Consider the following 20,875-nt stretch of genomic DNA (forward strand, 5'->3'; position numbering starts at 1 on the left):
TCTCTACAAGATTTGCGAATCATATTCGATACCTCCATGTAAGTCCAAAATAATTCTTTGTTCCATAGTCCTAAATATTTCATGGGATTATGATACTCGATTATGATACTCTTATATGGGAAGGTGAAGAGTGATAATATAGTGATGAAAATCCAAAAAAAAAAAATATGCCATCACATGTTAAAAAAGGCCTAGCAATCATGAAGTGGCTAGTGTCATCAAGCAAAATATTTTGTGGAAATTACAGCAACCCCTAATTTTTAAGTTCTTAATTCAAAGTTAAGAATTAATTTTTTTTTTTCAAAAATCAGATGATAATATATTTTTTAAATATTAATAATAAACTAATAAAATTAAAAAAAATCACAACCCTGCCCAGCAAACTCATCACCCCCTTCCCCATTCCAACCCTAAAATCTCCCACCTCTCCCTCACTCTCCCTATTCGTCCCTCTCCCTCCTGTCTCCATCGTCTCTTTGGCGCGGGTGAACAGCCATTCTAAGTGGCGTTCGGCGCTCTGAAATCAATTTGGTAAAAGTAACATCAAGCTGTGCATTCAAATTATAAAAATCAAATTCGGATTTTAAATATTCTGGCGATTATAGCTTCACGTCAAATATATAGAGCCTGTTTGGGAGCGATTTTGAGAATTGATTTTTTGACCGTTAGGAAAAAAGTGGGGTCTACCTGTGAGAGAAGAAGTCAAATATAACGGCTGAAATAGTGAAATAACGGTCAAAAAATCAATTTTTTTAGTGAAAAAATCGGGCCCAAACAGGCGGATCGCATATGACATCGATCCTAACAGAGACTACATACTACTGCTTCAAGCTTGAGACGGGTCAATTATAGTCTACTAAAATATGGTAAATCAACACTGAATTAAAAAATAATAATAATAATAATAATAATTATTATTATTATTATTATTATTATTAATATTGTTCTTCAAGATCATCCAACATGACTTCCACTTCTGTTCACCAAATATGTCAATTCGCGTCTTCTTGAAAGTCTTGGTTCAAGGACTTTGATTTAGAATTTGGGATAATCTGTGACCAATAAACAAATAAATTGTGACTAAAAAATAATGTGTGACCTAAAAACATTATTAATTTATGATTAGTAATTTGATAATTTGAAACTTAAATTTTTTATTCGTGACCGACGAACAAATTGTGACTTACAAAATTTTTGAATTATGATCGCAAAATAATTTGTAATATAAAAATTTTAATTTGTGATTAAAATAATATGTGACTAATTAAATCTTTAATTTGTGACCAAATTATATAAATATGTCACCTTAGTATATTTAATTAATAAAACATATAAATAATTTATTAAATCATAAATAAATTTTAATAAACATGATTTTTGAAATTTGAAACTTTTATTCTTATTTTTTAAATGAGTAATACTTAACATCTTAGTTAGGAAAATTTCCCAAACATTTTTCCCGTCAATAAATTTTTATGCCAAATTTTTCATCTACGATTTAGTGGTCATGAGCCCGTGGCCTATTGGGCCTCCAAATGAAGTACAGTGCGGCTGGAGTAAATCGTGGGGCCTCTCTATTTAGATGGCCATTGTTCGAAAAAAAAAAAAAAAATTCGAATAGTGATTTTAAAAATAATAATAATAATAAAATTTACGTGGAGAATATTTTATTGTGTAAATTTGTGATAAAAAAAAAATTCAAATAATGATTGTCAAACCGAGCTTTAAATGTGCTTTACAAAAAGGTAGCCAAGAATGAGAAAACTCAAGTAAACAAATTTATTTTATAGGCTTGACAACAAAACGTAAATCAAGATCCAATATATAGGGAAAATTAACCTGTCGCCTTAGATGGATCAAGATCCATGTTCTAATGAAATGATCAAAGAAAAATGGATTGGTACTCCATATTAGACACGGGCATCACATTTATCAAACTAATCTAATTTTCTCTAAGGAATTACTTATCCATTAATAAGTGTATACGTAAAATCAAAAGCAAAAATGAGTTCATAGCAGAGGGTGACTAGAAATCATAACAGTACTCACTAAATGTCCCCAAGCAAATGCTCAAAAATACATAAGAATCATAATATTACTCAACTTATACTAGATAACCTCAGACTCTTGACAGAATTCTCATCCCTTTTGCATTGATCAGACAACACAATCAACACTTAATGTCCTTAAATAAGTATCCATTAAGCAAAATTGATTCCCTTGAGTGGATAAATGAAAGAGAATAATGGTTTAACCATCTGATAACAATTTGGGGAAATCTCACATTTTTCCCTTGTCTTGTTCCACCCAGATGTTCCTTAAGACCAATCTTACCTTATTGATCCATCAGGAACCGATGAAACTTTGCAGACACCTGCAGATGTGGTAAAGGGAACATCTTTGTAGCAAGCCACCAACTCCTTGTCACTATGCAAATCGACTTGCAATGTTTCCCATACCTTCTTTTTAGGGTTCAATACCTCGTCGGGTGTGCCTTCAAATCCTGGGAATGTCACTCTTTCACCAACGACTGCACCTTGGGGAGGTTCAACCAATTCAACCTGGCAAAAGAGCAACATCCATGAAAAGATTTCATTTAATTACTTGTCCCAACACTAATTACTTCATTTCACATAAATTTGTCGCATTTGATGCATTCATCAAATTCAATGGTGATAGTCACGAGTTGAGATCGGCTTTCGATTGATGCACAAAGGTAGCAGTAAAAATGGTGGTTCTTGGAAGAGTTTAAATGAGTGACCAGTGACTGGTAGGAAAATATGTTTGGAAGATAAGTGAGAAAGTGCTAGCCGAAAGTGCAGCAGCAGCATTAACACTGGAAGGGAGAACAAGATAAGAGTAAAGCCAGTGGTGACTAAACCACTTCAAGAAGATGGCAGACTAAAATAAATAAGACTCGTGATTACTGCCATTTGACTTCCTTTATTAGCGATCGGTAAACATTAAATAACCAAAACATACACAAAATTAATAAACTGCTAAGCACAAGGCATCAAAGATTTCACATATTTTAAGATAAGAAAGCAGCAAGGGCAAAAAGATTACACAGAATGAAAATTGCAGACGATAATCTTAAAAAAATATTATATAGACCCTTACCTTCGTGTGATCACTATTAGAAGCAGCAAGGACCATTGCCTGGGACTTTATACCCCTCATGGCTGCTGGCTTCAGGTTACAAAGAACGCATACTTTCCGATTCTGACAAAGAGGGTTGTTGGGACAATGTTAGTTCAACTAAAAGAAATTTTTTGAAATTGTTTATATGGTCTATATAGTGTATTAGATAAGCATGAATCTGTGAAAGTGAAGAAAGAAACCTGCATTTCTTCCAGAGGGATATACTTAACCAGGCCACTAACAACAGTGCGAGGCTGTGCTTCACCAACATCGATCTCTTCCACATACAAAGAATCAGCATCGGGATGTTTCTGGGCCTTCGTAATGAGACCAACACGAATATCTAATCTACTAATGGAAATTCCAGCTTCGGCAGGGGCAGAAACCTGGGGTTTGGCTTCAGCAGATTTTTTTGGTCGATCCTTCTTTGAAGTACTACCATCTGAAAATAACAAAAACATAAGTTGGATCTCCTTTCTAAATACAATTTATCTTGATGTTAAATTTTCCACAGCACTGTACACTTGCAAAGAGAAAGGAACCATGGCATTGTTTCTAATATTCCAATACCATTTTAGAAGGTCTCCAATGAACACTGAGTTGTCCTACTTTCACGTAATACTCAAATAAGGGTGGCAATGAGGTACAGTACTTAATTATACCAAGGAACAAATTAAAAAAAATAAACAAATAAATAAATACCATTGCCTACATCATGTTGTTTGACACTCATTTCTGTTTGGCTACATTTCTGCAAGCTTCTTGCCCTATAAGCTCCAAGTAAAAAATTTGTGACGTCACTTATTTCCCTTCATCAAAACAAACAGCTTCCCTTTTCCACCTTTCTTCTCATCTCTTTTTAGCGAGTATTGTTCAAAGGCTATAAATTATCTAGTTTAGTTCAAACAACCAGCATATTGCATTTGATCCTTGAACCTAAATCGGGAGTCTTCTCTACAGTTTATGGGCAGAACATATTAAAAATTACCAACTTCCCCACACTTCTCTTTCTTTACCCGTCATTCAAAGATCACTCAGTTCTATGTTTTCTAACCTTACATGCATTTCCAAGTTGATTTAAGAAGCGAAAGACAACCATAAGGATTCCTGTAAGTTATTTCAACCTCAGACAACGGAATCCATGATATGTAGATTTCTTGTCTCATTAAGCCTTTCTTCTCTGTGATGCACTATTTCTCCTAATTAAGATGTCCCTAGCATAAGAAACCAACATTGTACCTTAACCTGAAACAAACTTGGAAAGATAGTAGGTTCCCAGTTTACAAGAAATTAAGCAACTGTCTAAAACACAGATAAATTTTTTTCCTACTTAAATACAACCACAAAGTGCAGGCTTAATATTCATAATCTAAAGAAGGGAGAAAAGTAGAACCTCAGGTTCAATAAAAACATAATTTGCAGGAGAAGACAACCAGAAGTACAGATTTCTGCACATGATGGAAAGGCAAGTAGACCACAGATCCAAATAATTACTTACAAAATCAATTATAAAGGAAAGAGCATGACCTGAGATGTTAGTTCCCTTCAATTTTTCAGTAAGTTTCTTTGCTTCAGCTTCTGCCTTTACAATCCTATCAGCTTGACTTCCCGCAAATTTCTCTCTGAAGAACTCAACTTCTTTATCTGTCTGCAAATTATTTATTTGATTGAGCAAGCAACAAAAAGGAATCACCTCAGTAATGATCATAAAATAAAAACATGAAGCCAATAGAGAGACAAGGAATACATCAAAGCATGTACCAGTTCTCTGAAGAGTGGTGCTGGAGTTCCAATTTTATGACCTGCGGGTATGATCTCCCAAGGTCTTTTCGCCCTTTCAACATCACCTTTTTCATCAGAAAGTGAAATTTGCATTTCAAGGGGCAAGTTAAGCTGTTTAAGTACCTACACGTCATTTGGAATCGATCAGCTAGTTTCTGATCTCGCACTTATATGTAAATTGCTATACTCAGCTACTTTTGTTTCATTACCTCGAGGGAAAAAGATGGCATAAAAGGCTCTAAGAGACAAGCGAGAAGATACACTATTCCAACTGATGTTTTCATAACCACAGAACAGGAAGGTCGGTCCTCCTTGTAAAGCTTCCAAAATTGGCTTTCCTGCGTGGACAAATATGAGTATAGCAAGTCTTCTGCTTAGATGAAAAAACAGAGGACTGTCTAACATTGGCAGGAATTTAAATGAACTTATTTGATTCAACAGGTAATAAGCTACGATATCTTAGCATGATCAATAAATAGAGTAGCGTATGGAATTCCACAAGGGGGGCATACTTGTAAATAAGCATTTCCTTCTCCAGATATAAGCATAGCAATCTTCAAGCCTTGCTTTAGTTTCACCTACATCAAATGCCAATTGGAATGTTATACATAATGAAATAGGTCCCTGCTGACGTATATGTGTGCAAGTACAAAATAATGGGGGCATCAGGCATCAGTTACCTTCTCCATTGCTTCAATATACTGCTCAACATAACTACTGACTTTCTCTCCCAATACTTTCGTCAATGGATGAGATTCTGCACCCTGAGCATCAGGAATGATGGAACCATACCCTGAACCTGAAATAATGAAGACACACATGACAAATCACATAATGATTATTGATATTAAAACAGTACCCTTTCTGAGGACAAATAAGGGAACTCCTCAAACCCATCAGAAATTTTAGCTCTTGTCAGAGTCAAAAGAATTAACAAAGCACATGACTTCATTCTCATGGAAAAATGAGGAATTTAGCAAAAGTAACTATTAGCCCGACCAATAAATATATTCCAAACCTAGTCCTAAAGTATCACCTAAGCAGTAGAAGAGCCAGAATTTCAACAATAAGGGGGCTAAAAAAGTGTTGAAGGTGCAACATTTATATTTATTTCGTACATACCGTTTGATCCCCCATTATCTGAAAACTCTTTTTTTGCTCAAACTCACTTTTAACCACACATTCTCACAAACTTTTTCCTACACTCTAACCATACATTCTTCTAAAATTCACTATTACAAAAGTCATTTTTTATTTTTTTTTAAAAAAATGGGGGCTCAAACATAGGCATAATAAAAAAATTCAAAAATTCTACAAATAGATTTTAAAAAAAATTAAAAATGTTGTGAGAGCAATCACCACCCTCCAACCTGTGGCTCTGCCACTGCACCTAAGACCATCTCCAATACTGCACCAAAATTTGCACTAAATCTTGCACCAAAATAAAATTCATCTTCAATCCGTTACACCAAAAGTTGCACCAAATGAAAAGTGTTTAATCATTTTATTCATTTCTTTTCTTAACAATTTATATCGCCAAAAACTTATTTATTTAATTTACTACTACATAAATTACTATATACATAATTAGTTTTCGTTTACGAAAATATTAAATTATTTAATAAATTTTAAAAATGTAGTACAATTAATAAAAATACCACAACTAAGAAAATATTAAATCGTGTTATTAAAAATGACGCAGTACATTTTAAATCCCGAAATTATAATATGACAAAGTTGACCTAGTATCATAATTTAATTATCGAAATTTATATATTCATCCCACAAATGTTCAATTAATGCATTTCGAGTACTTTTTTAAATTCATTCCTTGATTATTATTAATTGCACGATTAAATTGCATTACAAAAAAAAAAGATTGAACCCCAACCTTGAGGGCCCCACCGCCCCGCTCTTGGAGCATCGTAAGGGAGGTAACCTAGTGTCATAATTAAATTATCGAAATTTATATATTCATCCCACAAATGTTCAATTAATGCATTTCGAGTACTTTTTTAAATTCATTCCTTGATTATTATTAATTGCACGATTAAATTGCATTACAAAAAAAAAAAGGTTGAACCCCAACCTTGAGGGCCCACCGCCCCTCCCCTGGAGCATCGTAAGGGAGGTAAATAACCGGATGTACCCCAACAGGCCAGGGAACAAGAGCTTACCCACACACTGGTGCCCATAAAAAATCCAATTTCATATCTCAGGAATCGAACCCTAATACTGTAGCTGCCAGTAAGGTTGAAACTACCTCACCCCTGTCCTTCGCACCACTCGGTTATGCCCCAGGAGGCTAAATTGCATTACAAATAATGATGATGATGATAATTAAGAATTAAAATTTATGTATAATGTAAAATGACACAAATACCCTTGATATTCTTTAGTGATAAATGAAAAAAAGGGCAAAAAGGGCCTTTATAAAATTTAGTGCACTATTCACTTGCACCATTTTTGTGCAAAATGGTGCAAGATTTGGTAGTGGGTTGGAGTGGCATTGCAACAAATATTTGGTGAAAAATGGTAATTTAGACTACTTCCCAGCATCACATATGGTACTTCGTTCATAGACAAATAATAATGGAACATATTAAAGACAAAATTTTACATCAGAGGCTTCGTTTAAAATAAAAATAAAAAATAAAAAAAAAAGAAGTTAATTCACCTGGGTCTTTCGCAATGAAACTTAAGACTCGATTAATGAAATTTCCTAGATTGCTCAGCAATTCACTGTTCAACTTTGCTTGCAAATCAGTCCAAGTGAACAAAGTATCCGATACCTAGAAAATGCAAATTTATTATAATCGTCAATGGGAAAGTACACATCCAGATATATCTGCCTCATAGGAGACAGGTGAGCTAATGGTCCAGTGTCATATAATATTATCAAGAAAGCTGCAGTACCATGGGTTTACCTCTGGCCTATTTGTCAGCAAGTAGTATCTCCATACTTCCACAGGAATGTTTGTGTCTTTTGCATCGTTTCCAAAAACGCCAACACCCTTGCTCTTCGAGAATTTCCCTACCACAATAAACATGAAAACAATTCCACACAGTTAAGCTCAATTTCAAAAAGTAGTATTAAAGAAGGATATCATCATATATGCACTTCTAGACAAATCATATGAAGTCAGCTAACCTGCTTCATAATTCAAGTATTCTGTAACACTGATGGTCTTCATCAAAGTCCAGTTTTCAGCAGTGCCAATAAGTGTAGATGGGAACATCACCTGCAGAAGTTATAGTACATGGTTTACTTTCTCTTCAGAATGGATTTAAAACTTTAATAACTGAAAATTTAATTTGTAACCTCTAACAGCCAGAGTCCTAGTATCTATATTTACTTAATAATGATTCTATACGGTTGGATTGCCAAGTCAGTGAGTACCCAAAATCAGGAATTATACAGTTTAAAGCATATAGAACAATACCCAAAATTCGTCCTTTCCTCTTCAGTTTAAAGACAGACTTTGCTTCTCCAATAACTGAATAGAAGTGAAAACCGATATTTTCCACAGTAATTAGGCACAAGAATTGAGTGTAATCGCACTTCAAATCCTTAACATCCACTCTTCTATGTCATTTTTGAGTTACCAAAGCATGAAAATAATGTTTAAAATACTCAATCGAGATTCTATCTGTGAGATGAGGTTTAAGCCTCTAGACAAACCAATAAAATTATTTAAAAGAATATAGAAGTACAAACCATGCTTATGATAAACTATAATCCATCTTGAAAATCCATAACGAAATTATAAAAAGGAAATTAATAGTATAACTGACAAAACAAGCATAAAATAGATTAAATAATGAGTTCTTATTTCTCAAGTTCATAACAACATAACAAATTTGTATTACACTACTAGAAGTAGAAACAATCTAAAAGTCTCTCATATTATTACTACTTAACAATCCTTCAGCGAGAGTTTATTTAATCATATTTATTATATGTAGTGCCAAAAATTATTGAAATTCGAGCACGAAAAGGCCAACCTCCATCACTTACAACAGGAGTCTAGTTAATAGTTAATTCAGTCAATCACATATGTAGAGACAATGGGGTTCCTTTATGCATCTACCTTTATTTACAACAACTCCTTGCAGCTACCAACAAAACTGTCTCTATGCCCAGAATAAAACACAAACCCGGTTTTATCCCTTAAATGAGGTACTTGCCCCACTTAAGAAATTCACCCCAATTTCACTGCTTTCCTTTAAACGGAGCAAAGTGCAAATTATAAAACCAACTTCTACATTTCAACGCCTTAATCTGAAAAGAAGTATACTATCTTGGAAGAAAATTATACTTCTGTTCGACACAATCTAAACAAAAATGTTTTTATAGCTGATCGTCTAAAGTAGCAGAATGGAAGGAGCAACAAAGCTTTGCTTACAATCTAATAATTTATACTTTATTGTCTATAAAATACAATTTGAGTGGGAAAAAAAATTATACTGCAGCTATGCCTACTAAAATAACGAGATAAAAAAGTTGCATTTGCGGCTGTAACTCTAACATATCATTATCAATTGTTCTTCTACCAACAGGTGCAAGCACCAAACTAAAAGCATTTGAGCAATGCACAAAGGTAACCCATAAACTGAAAGGGGAAATTCCAAGTTGCATGAAACTATCAAGGATAGATAGAATCGGGTAAAATTTTGACCAAAATCACAAGGGTATAAACTTCTGCTACAATTTGACAAACCAGATTTAAAATTTTGAATGTAGTTGACTTACAGTATGAAAAGGAACATTATCCTTGCCCATAAATTGATAAAGCTCTACATTTTCAGGATTCTTCCACCATTTCTCCCATTCGGGCGTGTAGCATGAAGTAATTGAGACATATCCAATAGGTGCATCAAACCATACATAGAATACCTAACCATCAAAATGAGACCAACATTGTCACCATGCACATGATAGATAAGAATCAAAATAGCTAATTCAAAGCCACTAAGACTACTGATTACACGATAGTAAATGTTTCAACAGAAAGTCATTTCACCTTGTCCATAAACTTCTCATGCGGAACAGGAACGCCCCATTTCAAATCTCTTGTAATACACCGCTGTTTCAGCCCTTCTCTAAGCCAGGCATGCGTTGCTTGGATGGCATTTTGACTCCACCCTCCAGCCACTGACATGTTGTTTATGTATTCTTCTAATTTATCCTTCAGCAGAGGAAGCTCGAGAAACAAGTGGTTTGTATCTTGGATACGTGGAGTATTACCACAGACCTGTCCGTAAAGCAAGCCAGAGTCTAGATTCAACTCCCTAAAAGTTATTAAAAAAAAATAATTTGTAGCACTTATTTTTGACGAAGGTTTGTAAATATTGTTATTTTGGAAAACAAAGTTGATCAGCCCAATACTCTCATCAACCCAGTGAGGACACATTAACTAATGAGATTGTCTGTTCATCAACCCAGGGAGGACACATTAACTAATCCAGTGATCCAAATGAGTCTTAAAGCTAATAAATCATGAGCGCACCTTGCATCTTGGCTCTAGTAATTCTGTGGGATTTAAAAGCTTCCCACACTTTTCACATTGATCTCCACGTGCAGAATCATAATTACAGCCAGGGGTTGGACAATTACCCTCCACAAGCCGATCAGCCAAAAATCTTTTGCATGAACCACAGTAGAGCTGCAGATAGAATAGAACTTAGTTGATGAACTTCAGATGATGCCTGAATTCGCTTGTCAGTACTAAAGCAGAAAAACAAGCATGGGTACTAAAAGTACGAGATAGATAACACCCCGAGCTCAAAGAATTATATAGGCGGCACATGTGATAATCTTGCACCTGCTGCATTGTGTTTTCAGAAAGCCAGTTATTCTCCAAAAGCTTCTTGAAAATTGCTTGGCAAACTTCAGTTTGCTGCGGACTTGACGTGCGCCCAAACTCATCAAAGCTTATATTGAACCAGTTATATACCTCTTTATGAATAGCATGATATCTACAAACCAAATAAGATTACGAGCAGATATAAAATTAAAACAGGTCAATGCACATTCAATTTTTTTATATGTTGACACGTTTATCCATCATGAAATTACACTTTCTTTGAATTGAAATGAAATGATATAGAATTTTGACAATAAAGCAAATGAAGTAGTCAACATTCTACCAGTAACAGTTCTCAGTGAAGAGATGGAATAAGAGTCTAGATGCATTGACAATGTAAAAGTGTACGTCAAGACAGACTGCTACCATCCATTGTTCCTTTACATCATAAAAGGTCAATATTTTAAATAGATTAAAAAATTATGCATGTTCGATAAGTAAATGATTTTTTTTTTCTCTCTCTCTCTCTCATTGCATCAATCGACTACAATACACAAAAATCAAAAGGGTTCACGATCCTTCTGTCCAGTGTCAGGAAATATATAATACATAGATCAAGGATATGCAATTGCAAAGCCTCTGAAAAGATAAGAAACTGTATATTTTCCTTCTAGTTTAAGCTCTAGAATCCTTCTCCTATTTTTTCCCTTTTTCTTTTTCCTTTCATGTCTATCTATATAAAAGAATGCACCAGTTGTGGAACTCAAGTTGATTAAATGAGGGAAAAAATATCAGAATCAATTCTCCAGATAGGGGCATGTGCATATTCCAGATTAATTGTCACTAGAAGAATAAAAATGTGTTCTTTCTCAACATCAAACCTATAAACAAGCTGTAAAAAATAATAAAAAATATTTGTTTTCCTCATTTTCCAAAAATAAATAAATAAATGGTGCCCATAAAAAAGGCCTTCGTTTTTGTTCTAATCAAACTCAATTACGTTTCTTATCCATAAAATACATAGAAAGAACAGAAATAGTGAAAATTTAAAACAAATCAGAAATTGCAAGAAATGCATTCCAATCGAGAAATATACAGAAACGAACAATTTATAAAAATCCGCATAAAGCAATCGATTACATTACTTGTCACAAATTTCTTTTGGAGAACATTTCTCCTCCAACGCCTTAGTCTCAGTTGCTGTCCCGTACTCATCAGTACCGCAGATATATACCGCATTATAACCTCTATTTCTACAGTACCTCGCGAACACATCCGCACTCAATACACCTACAGAATCAAAAACAAAAACCCAGAAAAATATACCATTAAAAGCACAAATATGTACTTAATTGGAGAAAAAAGATAAGATAATTACATCCGATGATGTTGCCGAGGTGCGGCACGTTATTGACATAAGGCAACGCGCTTGTGATGAGTATATTCCGCTTCCCAGGAATCGGAAGCTTCTTGGCGGCGGCGGAAGGAGCTTGATCGCCCATATTGGGATGCTTGTTTGCAGACTGGCAAATGAATGAACGAAAGAAGACAAATTTGGACAATTCAGCGTCAAATAGGGTTTAAAGGTAGTTGAGTCGAAATTATTCAAAATGGCCTTCTTGCAACCTTCCTTTTTCTTTTTTTTCTTTTTTTTTTTAACGAGGTGTCCCAACTTGCGCCAGACTATATCCTCGTCCTTGAGCCTCCGGCCCCTCAGCAGCTCAGGGAGGTAAATCGCGGAATGTGCCATTGTTGATTCCCAAGTTCCCACATGGCTTTTACTCCCTCCCCAAAGGGAACCTTCCTCCATAGTGATTAATCCACCAATAATTCCTCATTTATTGGATCAAAGGTTCCCACCAGGAATCGAACTCCCCACGCTTGGTTCCAGAGCCCCCCAATGTGATTGTTCTGCCAACTTGAATGTGCCCCGGGAGGCTTCTTTTTTTTTTTTTTGTTAAATGCATGCTTAGTAGTTTTCATTTTTTCTTTTTCTTTTCTTTTCTTTTTCTTTTTGCTTTTTTTTTTCACATCGTTTATAAGTTGTTTATTATTATTTTATTTTTTTAACACTGGTTTTAGACAATGAAAAATTACCCAAAATCGATAGAATGTATTTTTAACCATTTGTCTTGATCCACCAAATTGGTGGATTTAGGTCTTTTCTTACATTCTCATTTAATTTTAATTTTTATAAAATAATGTTTAACCTAGTTTAAAACTAAGCCCTTGTTTGGCAATTACTACTTTCAATTTTTTTCTATTTATTCATTTTCAACTACATATTCACAAGATAAGATATCCTGTACAAAAATTAAAAAAAAATTCTACTTTTTAACCACACATTTTCTTAAAAAATACTATTCAAAACTCTATTTCCCCCAAATAATATTTGTCAAAGGGGGGCTAACAAATTCACTTATAATTAAAAAATTACTTACAAGTGAAATATCACTTATGGGTGAAAAATATTCGTACAAAAAAACTATAAATTGAAAATCACTAAGAAGAGTGTAATTTTTTTTATTTTAAAAAACTTTAAAATAGATGGATAATAAATTCCAAAAATGGGTTTAACTATTTTAAAGTCGCTCATAAAAATAACTTCACATCGATCTGCTCACAAACGCTCAAAATTGATACTTAACACCCATAATCGATAATCCAAAACTCCCAAGCACGCCCTTGAATTAAAAATTGTCATTATTTTCCTTTTCTATTTAAAAGGACTTGAGTAAAATTATAGCCATACTATCTTTTGGAAATGAGGTTTTGATTCTTGAATGTAAGATTGGATACCACGTGACAAAAATCGACAATGTAAATGTTGACCTCGTTTTCTGTTAGGATGACGTGGATAATATGGACAGGTTGATAATCGACAATACTCCAATAAGTAGAAAGTATTTTGGCAAGTTTTCCTATCATGGTTAGAATTTTTACAAACACAATAGTCCCACAAGTCCAAGTATAGATATTTATACCATGATTGGAGTTCAAAATTGAACCTGGTTCTTGTATGTCATCCTATCCTTACGTAGCACTAAATTGTTGAGGTTTCATATTTTAATAAAAGCTAAAATTTATTTGAGCCGAAGCAGGAAAGTGTTGAACTACTAATGCTCCTTTATTTTGATTGGAATGACTTTGATAATGGTGCCAATGATTTGATATTTTTAGACATTATTAAGAAAAAACAGCTGAAGCGTTACAACTTTCAATACATCTACGGTCGTTATATTTAATGCACAATGATGGGTACAATACTCGAAAGTCGACGTGCAAAGGCTCATGTGTGAAGGACAAGTATCAATTTTAGGTGTTAACAAAAAGAAACTATTTGAATTCAACACCTCATATGTAGCCAAAAATGGACGCTTCAAATGGAATAAATTTTGATCCAATAGATGTGATTCATTTCTCCTTTTATAAAAGCTAAGAAACTGCCATTGTTTAGCCTTTACAATTGCAAAAAATTTCTAAACTCTCCAAATTTCATAAATCTTTTCGACAATCTCCACTTTCAGGTGACACCACATCTATAAGATTCTATTTTTCCACATTTGTTTGGGTCAAGCGCTAGTAGTGGTAGGATAAAAATCGCCAGGGCCGATGAACAGGCTATGCCAGGTGGGTCGGAGGGGGGTTATTGGGCTATGAGTAAAAGTCTCATTGATTACGAGGTAGGGTGGCCTGCAAAGATCCCTTTTGCCATGTCCTCTACCAAATTAGTCGAACTTAGGGAAAAAAATATAAGATTCCAGATTCTATAGAATTGTTAGTCCCTGTTATCCAAGGTCAGGTTGTGTAGCAGTTAGTGAATACCTATTTAAAATAGGTATGCGTCTACTTGTACCCATTTTTTAGGACAGTGTTGAGGTCCTTTATGTTGGCCTCGACCCAGCTTTTGCCAATTGGACGGAGTCAGTTAGTTGGGGATTACTTCATCTAGAATGAGACCTCGCTAGGGATGGCAGTGGGCCGAGCCGGCTCGGCTCGTTAACCCAAGAGCTCGGCTCGGGCTCGACTTGTTGAGCTCTTGTACTCACGAGCCACGAGCTCGTGGGTCGAGCCGAGCCCACGAGCAACTCTCGAGCTCGTGAAATTTTTTTTTTTTTGGCAAAATTTTCAAATTTTATTGATAAAATTTTATTTTTTCCCACATTTTTGGACGAGCCGGCTCGTGGGCTTGGCTCGGCTCATTGGACGGGACCCCCCGCTCGGCTCAAGCTCGGGCTCGTCATTTGACGAGCCCGAGCAGCCCACGAGCCGAGCCGACTCGACCCAATTGATATCCCTAGACCTCGCTCAACGAGGATATGCCTCTGTACATTTTCCACACACTCTTCTAACCTCGTATACTTAGGAAAGGGATAGTCAGAGAAGTGGTATTACATGACCTCTCAGTAAAGGGAGATATGGCTCCCCGCTCGGCTCAAGCTCGGGCTCGTCATTTGACGAGCCCGAGCAGCCCACGAGCCGAGCCGACTCGACCCAATTGATATCCCTAGACCTCGCTCAACGAGGATATGCCTCTGTACATTTTCCACACACTCTTCTAACCTCGTATACTTAGGAAAGGGATAGTCAGAGAAGTGGTATTACATGACCTCTCAGTAAAGGGAGATATGGCTCTGGCTTGCCTGTACAAACCCAATACTCTAGAGCATGTGAGTGTCCTTCCCTGCTAGCTGTCCTTTATTTATAATTTTATCTAATGGTCTTTTGTTTTGTAGTTTTAGAGATTCGCTTCAAGCACCACCAAATTGAGAAGACGTCATCGAGGATATTTACAAACGTCCTTTGAAGTTACACCACTTTGACCACCTCATCGATCGAAGCAAGTTCTTGGACTTCGAATTAATGGCTTCGAAAGGTAGACACGGGAGACCTGTGTAAGCATACAATTCATTTCTTATATTTTAACATTATCTTTGATGTTTACAAAAGATTTTGGGAGGAAGAAATAACCTACCCCAAACATGGCTTTCATTTTGAAAGTCACTACTACAGTAGGCTCTAGGGCCTATGAACCTTCTCTCAAAGCTGCTAAACATCTCTCGGAGCTGGGAAAAGTGAAAAAAGAGGTACCTCAAGAGGTCGACTAGGGCATGGGAAAGATAGATGAGCCTCGGAAGAAAAGAAAATTATCCTATAGTAGTAGTTCTGCTTCTGTGAAATTTGGCACCACTGTTGCTACAGCTGCTAAGCAATTTGCGCCTCCATCTCCAAAATTGATGGAGGCTTCAATGAAAGCCATTAATGTTGAGATGGTTTGGAGGGCCAATGAAGAGGCTAAAAATGAAGAAGACCGGGCCTCCGAGGATATGAAGAATGTAGCAGTGGCTAGGACTCCCAAAAAAATTTGGTATAGTCTTAGCTAGGCAAGATGAAAAAATTGCTCCTGCGGTGATGGACATGCTGCCACCTGAAGTCCGAGGCCCCATTGCAAATTTTTACAAATTTTGGACTGATAGGTGGCAGTCTTATGTTTCTACTAGCGACGCTCTAACAGCAACTCTGATGAGCCAAAATGCCAGAGCTTTTGGTGTGACTTTGGAGTGCCAAAAAGTGTTGAAGGACATCCAAATGCGCAATAAAGAGTCAATTGACAAATTGGCCTCACCTAATGAGAAAATGAAGTAAAGAAAAGCTGAGTCCGAAGAGCTAAGAGCGTAGCGAGTTGAAGATGCAACGAAGTTACATTTTACCTTAGTGGAGATCAAGGCTTTGAAGATGGACGTCTATGATTATCAATGCGAAGTAGCTTCCTTAACTAAGATGGTTTAAACTTCAAACAATCATCAGAAGCTAACGGCTGCAGCTTTTGAGAAGGCCAACTTAGAAATTACTAGGCTCAAGGATTAGAACCAATTCTATGAGACCCAGATGAAGAACTATGTACAGGAGGCAGATAGGGCTAAGGCTAGTGCTCAACAGGCAAGTGAGAAGGCGATGAAGAATTATATTGCCAATTTCCACTTGATGGAAGAGTATCAGTGCTTTGACGCTTATTGGAGGAGGTTTACCTATATTGAAGTGGTAGATATGGTGTGGGAGCTTTTTCTAAAACTTGATGCTGTCGAACTAATGACATAGTTCTTGAAGGAGGTACCTCAGAACCCCTACTGAGGACACGGTCGAATCTAATGTAAAAGTGGACCAAGAGGATGCTTTCAAGGACAAAGCTTTGGGCCAAGAAGCTCCAACTGTCGAAGTGCCTACTATTGAGGGGTCGGATCCCCAACTACTTTCAGCATAGTGTAGATTTTGGTTTCTTGTAATTTGGCTTCGGCCCTAGCTGGTAAAGATTTCCATTGATCATAGAATGAATGTTTTCCTGCTTCAATTATTATTGCCTAAATAATATGAATGTTTTTCTACTTCAAAATTGTGGCCTAAATAAAGACCATGACTTAAATATTTTTATTATCGAACTTATTTTGTGGCCTAAATAAAGACCTAAATAAAGAACTTATTTTGTGGCCTAAATTGTGGCCTAAATAAAGACCATGACTTAAATATTTTTATTATCGAACTTATTTTGTAGTGAACTGCAGTACTTAGATATTTCAAACTTGAATAATCTTGAGAGCACATGAAACTCTATACCTTTTTAGTAGTCTTTTATCCTTTTCCAACGATGTTCAGCTTCACCAGGGAAGGCTTGTAATGTGCACTTCGGAGAACAAAATAAGGCAATCCCTTCTGGGATCTGATCCTCCTCTCTAAAGTGCCCACACTTCTATATATAATAGATGGTTCATCCATGTAAGGCTTCTCCCCTGACGTTTAACTTCATTAAAGGAAAGCAAGTGATATACGCCTTGAAGAACAAATAAGGTAATCCTTTTTAAGATCAGATCCTCTTTTGCAAAGTGTCCACACTTCCATGCATGGTGGATAATTTATCCGTGTAAGGGCTTCTCCCTTTACGTTCAGATTCATCAAGGGGAGGCATGTGATGTGTACCTCGGAGAACAATTGAGGTAATCCTTTTTGGGATCAGATGATCTTCTACAAGATGCCACGCTTTCATACATGGTGGATGGTTCATTCATATAAGGGTTTCTCCCCAGTGTTTAGTTTCGTCAAAGGGAGGCAATTGATGTGCACCTCAGAGAACAAATGAGATAATCCCTTTTAAGATACGATTCTCACCCTCCAAGGTGCCCACGCTTTTATAACAAAGTTTTTGCTTTAGATCTGAATGAAACGTAGTTTTATTTATTCACATTCTAAAATTTTTACAAAGGGTAGGTAAGATCGTCTAGTTATAAAGTACAATCATTGATAATATATTCTGAGGTGCTCAATGTTCATGGACGATTTTGTACCTTTCCATCTAGGTCTTCTATCCAATAAGTACCAAGTCGTAGTTTCTCCTTTATGCGGTATGGACCTTCCCAGTTAGGTCCTAATGTACCTACCACCGGTTCTTTGGAAGACAAGAACACCTTTCAAAGTACCAAATCATTTACCCATAAGGACCTCTTTTTAACTCTCGCGTTACTGTAATGTGTCATCTTCCTTCGGTATATAGCTAGTTTTGCTTGGGATTAATCCCTTCTTTCATCAAGAAAATCGAGCTCACATCTCCTTAGTTCATCATTGGATATCTCACTGAATTGTAATCGACTAGGAGAAGGTCGTCCAACTTCTACAGGGTCCGAGCTCATTATCTTCGCACAATAGGCCATTGAGAAAGGGTCCTCACTTGTGGTTGAGTTTCGGTTCTAACTTTTGTTGAGCTTCATCACTTCAACAAGTGGATGGTTTGGGCCTCGGATGTAGCTTCAGGGTGTCGTCATTAGAATGGGACTGCTTCGGTTAGTATGGCTTCGATGCTTTGGATTTGTAGACCCCATTAATGCACGCGACTTCATCGTAAAGGACTTCTAAATGGTCTATCACGTGTCACGCGAAGCCTATGTGATGAGGTGTAACAGTAAACATTTGAAATCATAATTGAAATGTAAGACATCAAACTATTTAATATTTGGCAAATTTAATGCAAAGTCATGCGCGATTTTAATTTCAACAATGTTCATTCCAATAACGTAGGCATACGACCAAAATATGGAATAGGTGTCTAAACCTCACTTTTGGAGGTTGTGAACTATTTTATTTTAAGGGCATGAACTATATTACAATACTAGAAATATTAGAAAGCTTAGTCCTTTGTTTTTCAAAAAATATTAAACATTTTTACTATAAACAATCTTTTTCATTTTAAATTAGTACAAATTGACACTAAATAAACAGTTAATGTTTTAAAATCTTGCTATTGTGATCTAATTATAAATAAAGAATATTTTTCCATAAAAAAAACAAATATTTGATTTAAACAATGTACGTGTGTTTCCAAAATTTGAGTTGAAAACACATTTTGTGAATTGCGACTTTATTAGTTAAAACAGTTTTACTGGATTGTGACATGTGGTTTTAATCCTGGCCCTTGGTTGCTACTTCTGGATGATTATTGGGCACTATCTCTTGGAAGCCATTTCATTTGGCAATATGGGTCGATTCATTTCATCTCTTGGCTGTTGGTTTTAGAGAGAGAAAAAAGATAGTGAGACTCTTTGGTGCTAGGGTTTCAATTCTTGGTTATTGTCTCTCAAATCTTATTTGAGAATTTTGATCTGTAATGTCCAGCCTCTGCTTATGATATTCTGAGTGGATATTTGTAAAATAAGATGGTCTTCTAAGTTGTTTTTCAAAAAGGGTTTTTGAAAGATTTTTAGTGATTTTTCTTAGATCGGTTGTTGTGTTTAAGAGATGAGTGGTTTTGTGCCATCTCTGTGTATTGGTTGAAACTCTTGTAACTTTGTTGTCAATTTGGGTTATTTAGTACAACAAAGTATAATCCAAATTTATTGGATGTTCAACGGGAATGTAGGCATTAAAAGTGATCGTCGAATATTAGGGACTTAAACCGAAATAATTTTCTTGTGTAATCCTTAATTTATGCACATTTACTTTCTATAAGATCATTTTATTTTATATCTCAGCATTAATATTGTGTAAACCTGGCCTTAAAAAACATAAAGATTCTTTTATGAAAAATGTATTGATGTAATTAATCTAAAAAATTATTTTATTTAGTATTGTGAAATGAATAATACTATTTGCAGTTACTCACTGTTGTAGTCGCATACGTGACATACATGTGACTTTTAATAATTTGATATCTGCAACAAAAAAAAAATTAATATATCAAATCACAAATCTCCATGTAGAATGCTACGTAGGACAATTATTGAGTGAGCAATTATAAATTGCATTACTCATAAATGTATTAAATACTTAGTCTTTTTACAGTGATGATTTTATATTAATTAATGTCGAGTTAAGTTCATTTTATTGATATCAATAATTTTGTGTTAGTTAATATTAGCATGAAATATTAGAAAATCAACTAATGCGGGATAATCTAATTAGTACAAAAAAATTATTAATAAATTTGGTAAGTAGAAAACTTATGTCTTACATTGATTTTTCATATGCCTAATTTTGGGATTGTGGTTGATGCAAATAAAAAATTTAGGTATAATTTGCAAAAAAATAAAAATTTTGGAACCATACTTGCAATTATCCCTTTTTAATTTTGGTCATATTTACATTTCTAGGGGCCGTTTGAGTCCCATTATTTGTAGATTATAATGAGATGAATAGTATTTTTTTTGAAAAATAAGTAGTTGAAAAGTTTTTGATTTATGTGTAATTTTATTTTATTGAAGATTGTATTGTTAAAAGTAGGAGAGAGAAAATTTTAATTTAATATAATGAGAAATAATGGGGCTCAAACGGGAGCTAATGTCTAAAGTCTAAACTAACAAAATCGGATGATGAACCATGCTGCACGTACATCGGGATTGACATTCGGTGTACCGACCCCCTCACAATAGGGGGTCTACGATTTTTTAATTCTTCTTGAGCGTCCTTTTGTTGTGAGGAATCTGTACATCGAGATGTCAACCCTGATGTACAAATATCAAAATCCATCGGATGATAGGAGGGTGAATTGCAGTTCAAAACTTTCAGTCAATTTGAAAATATAGGAGATATTTGGCAATAGATCCATAAGTTGAGGGTATTATAATATTATTATGCTAATAAGCCTTCGCCTTTCGGCAAATATT

General features: G+C 35.3%; 1 protein-coding gene across 1 annotated transcript; it reads right to left on the reverse strand.

Moving 5' to 3' along the window:
* Positions 1-1,928: 1,928 nt before the first annotated feature.
* Positions 1,929-12,281, reverse strand: LOC111390657 (probable methionine--tRNA ligase). The gene is made up of 17 exons (XM_023015718.1): positions 12,109-12,281; positions 11,876-12,020; positions 10,749-10,902; positions 10,434-10,589; positions 9,948-10,178; positions 9,677-9,820; positions 8,075-8,165; positions 7,851-7,957; positions 7,601-7,715; positions 5,604-5,722; positions 5,436-5,501; positions 5,133-5,261; positions 4,903-5,046; positions 4,669-4,789; positions 3,342-3,583; positions 3,121-3,222; positions 1,929-2,561 (listed from the first exon to the last, which is right to left on the reverse strand). The coding sequence occupies exons 1-17, from the start codon at positions 12,230-12,232 to the stop codon at positions 2,331-2,333; spliced, it is 2,421 nt and encodes an 806-aa protein (XP_022871486.1). The 5' UTR covers positions 12,233-12,281; the 3' UTR covers positions 1,929-2,330.
* Positions 12,282-20,875: the final 8,594 nt, after the last annotated feature.

Source organism: Olea europaea, unplaced genomic scaffold, assembly GCF_002742605.1.
Source record: "Olea europaea var. sylvestris unplaced genomic scaffold, O_europaea_v1 scaffold701, whole genome shotgun sequence".
Lineage (NCBI taxonomy): Eukaryota > Viridiplantae > Streptophyta > Magnoliopsida > Lamiales > Oleaceae > Olea > Olea europaea.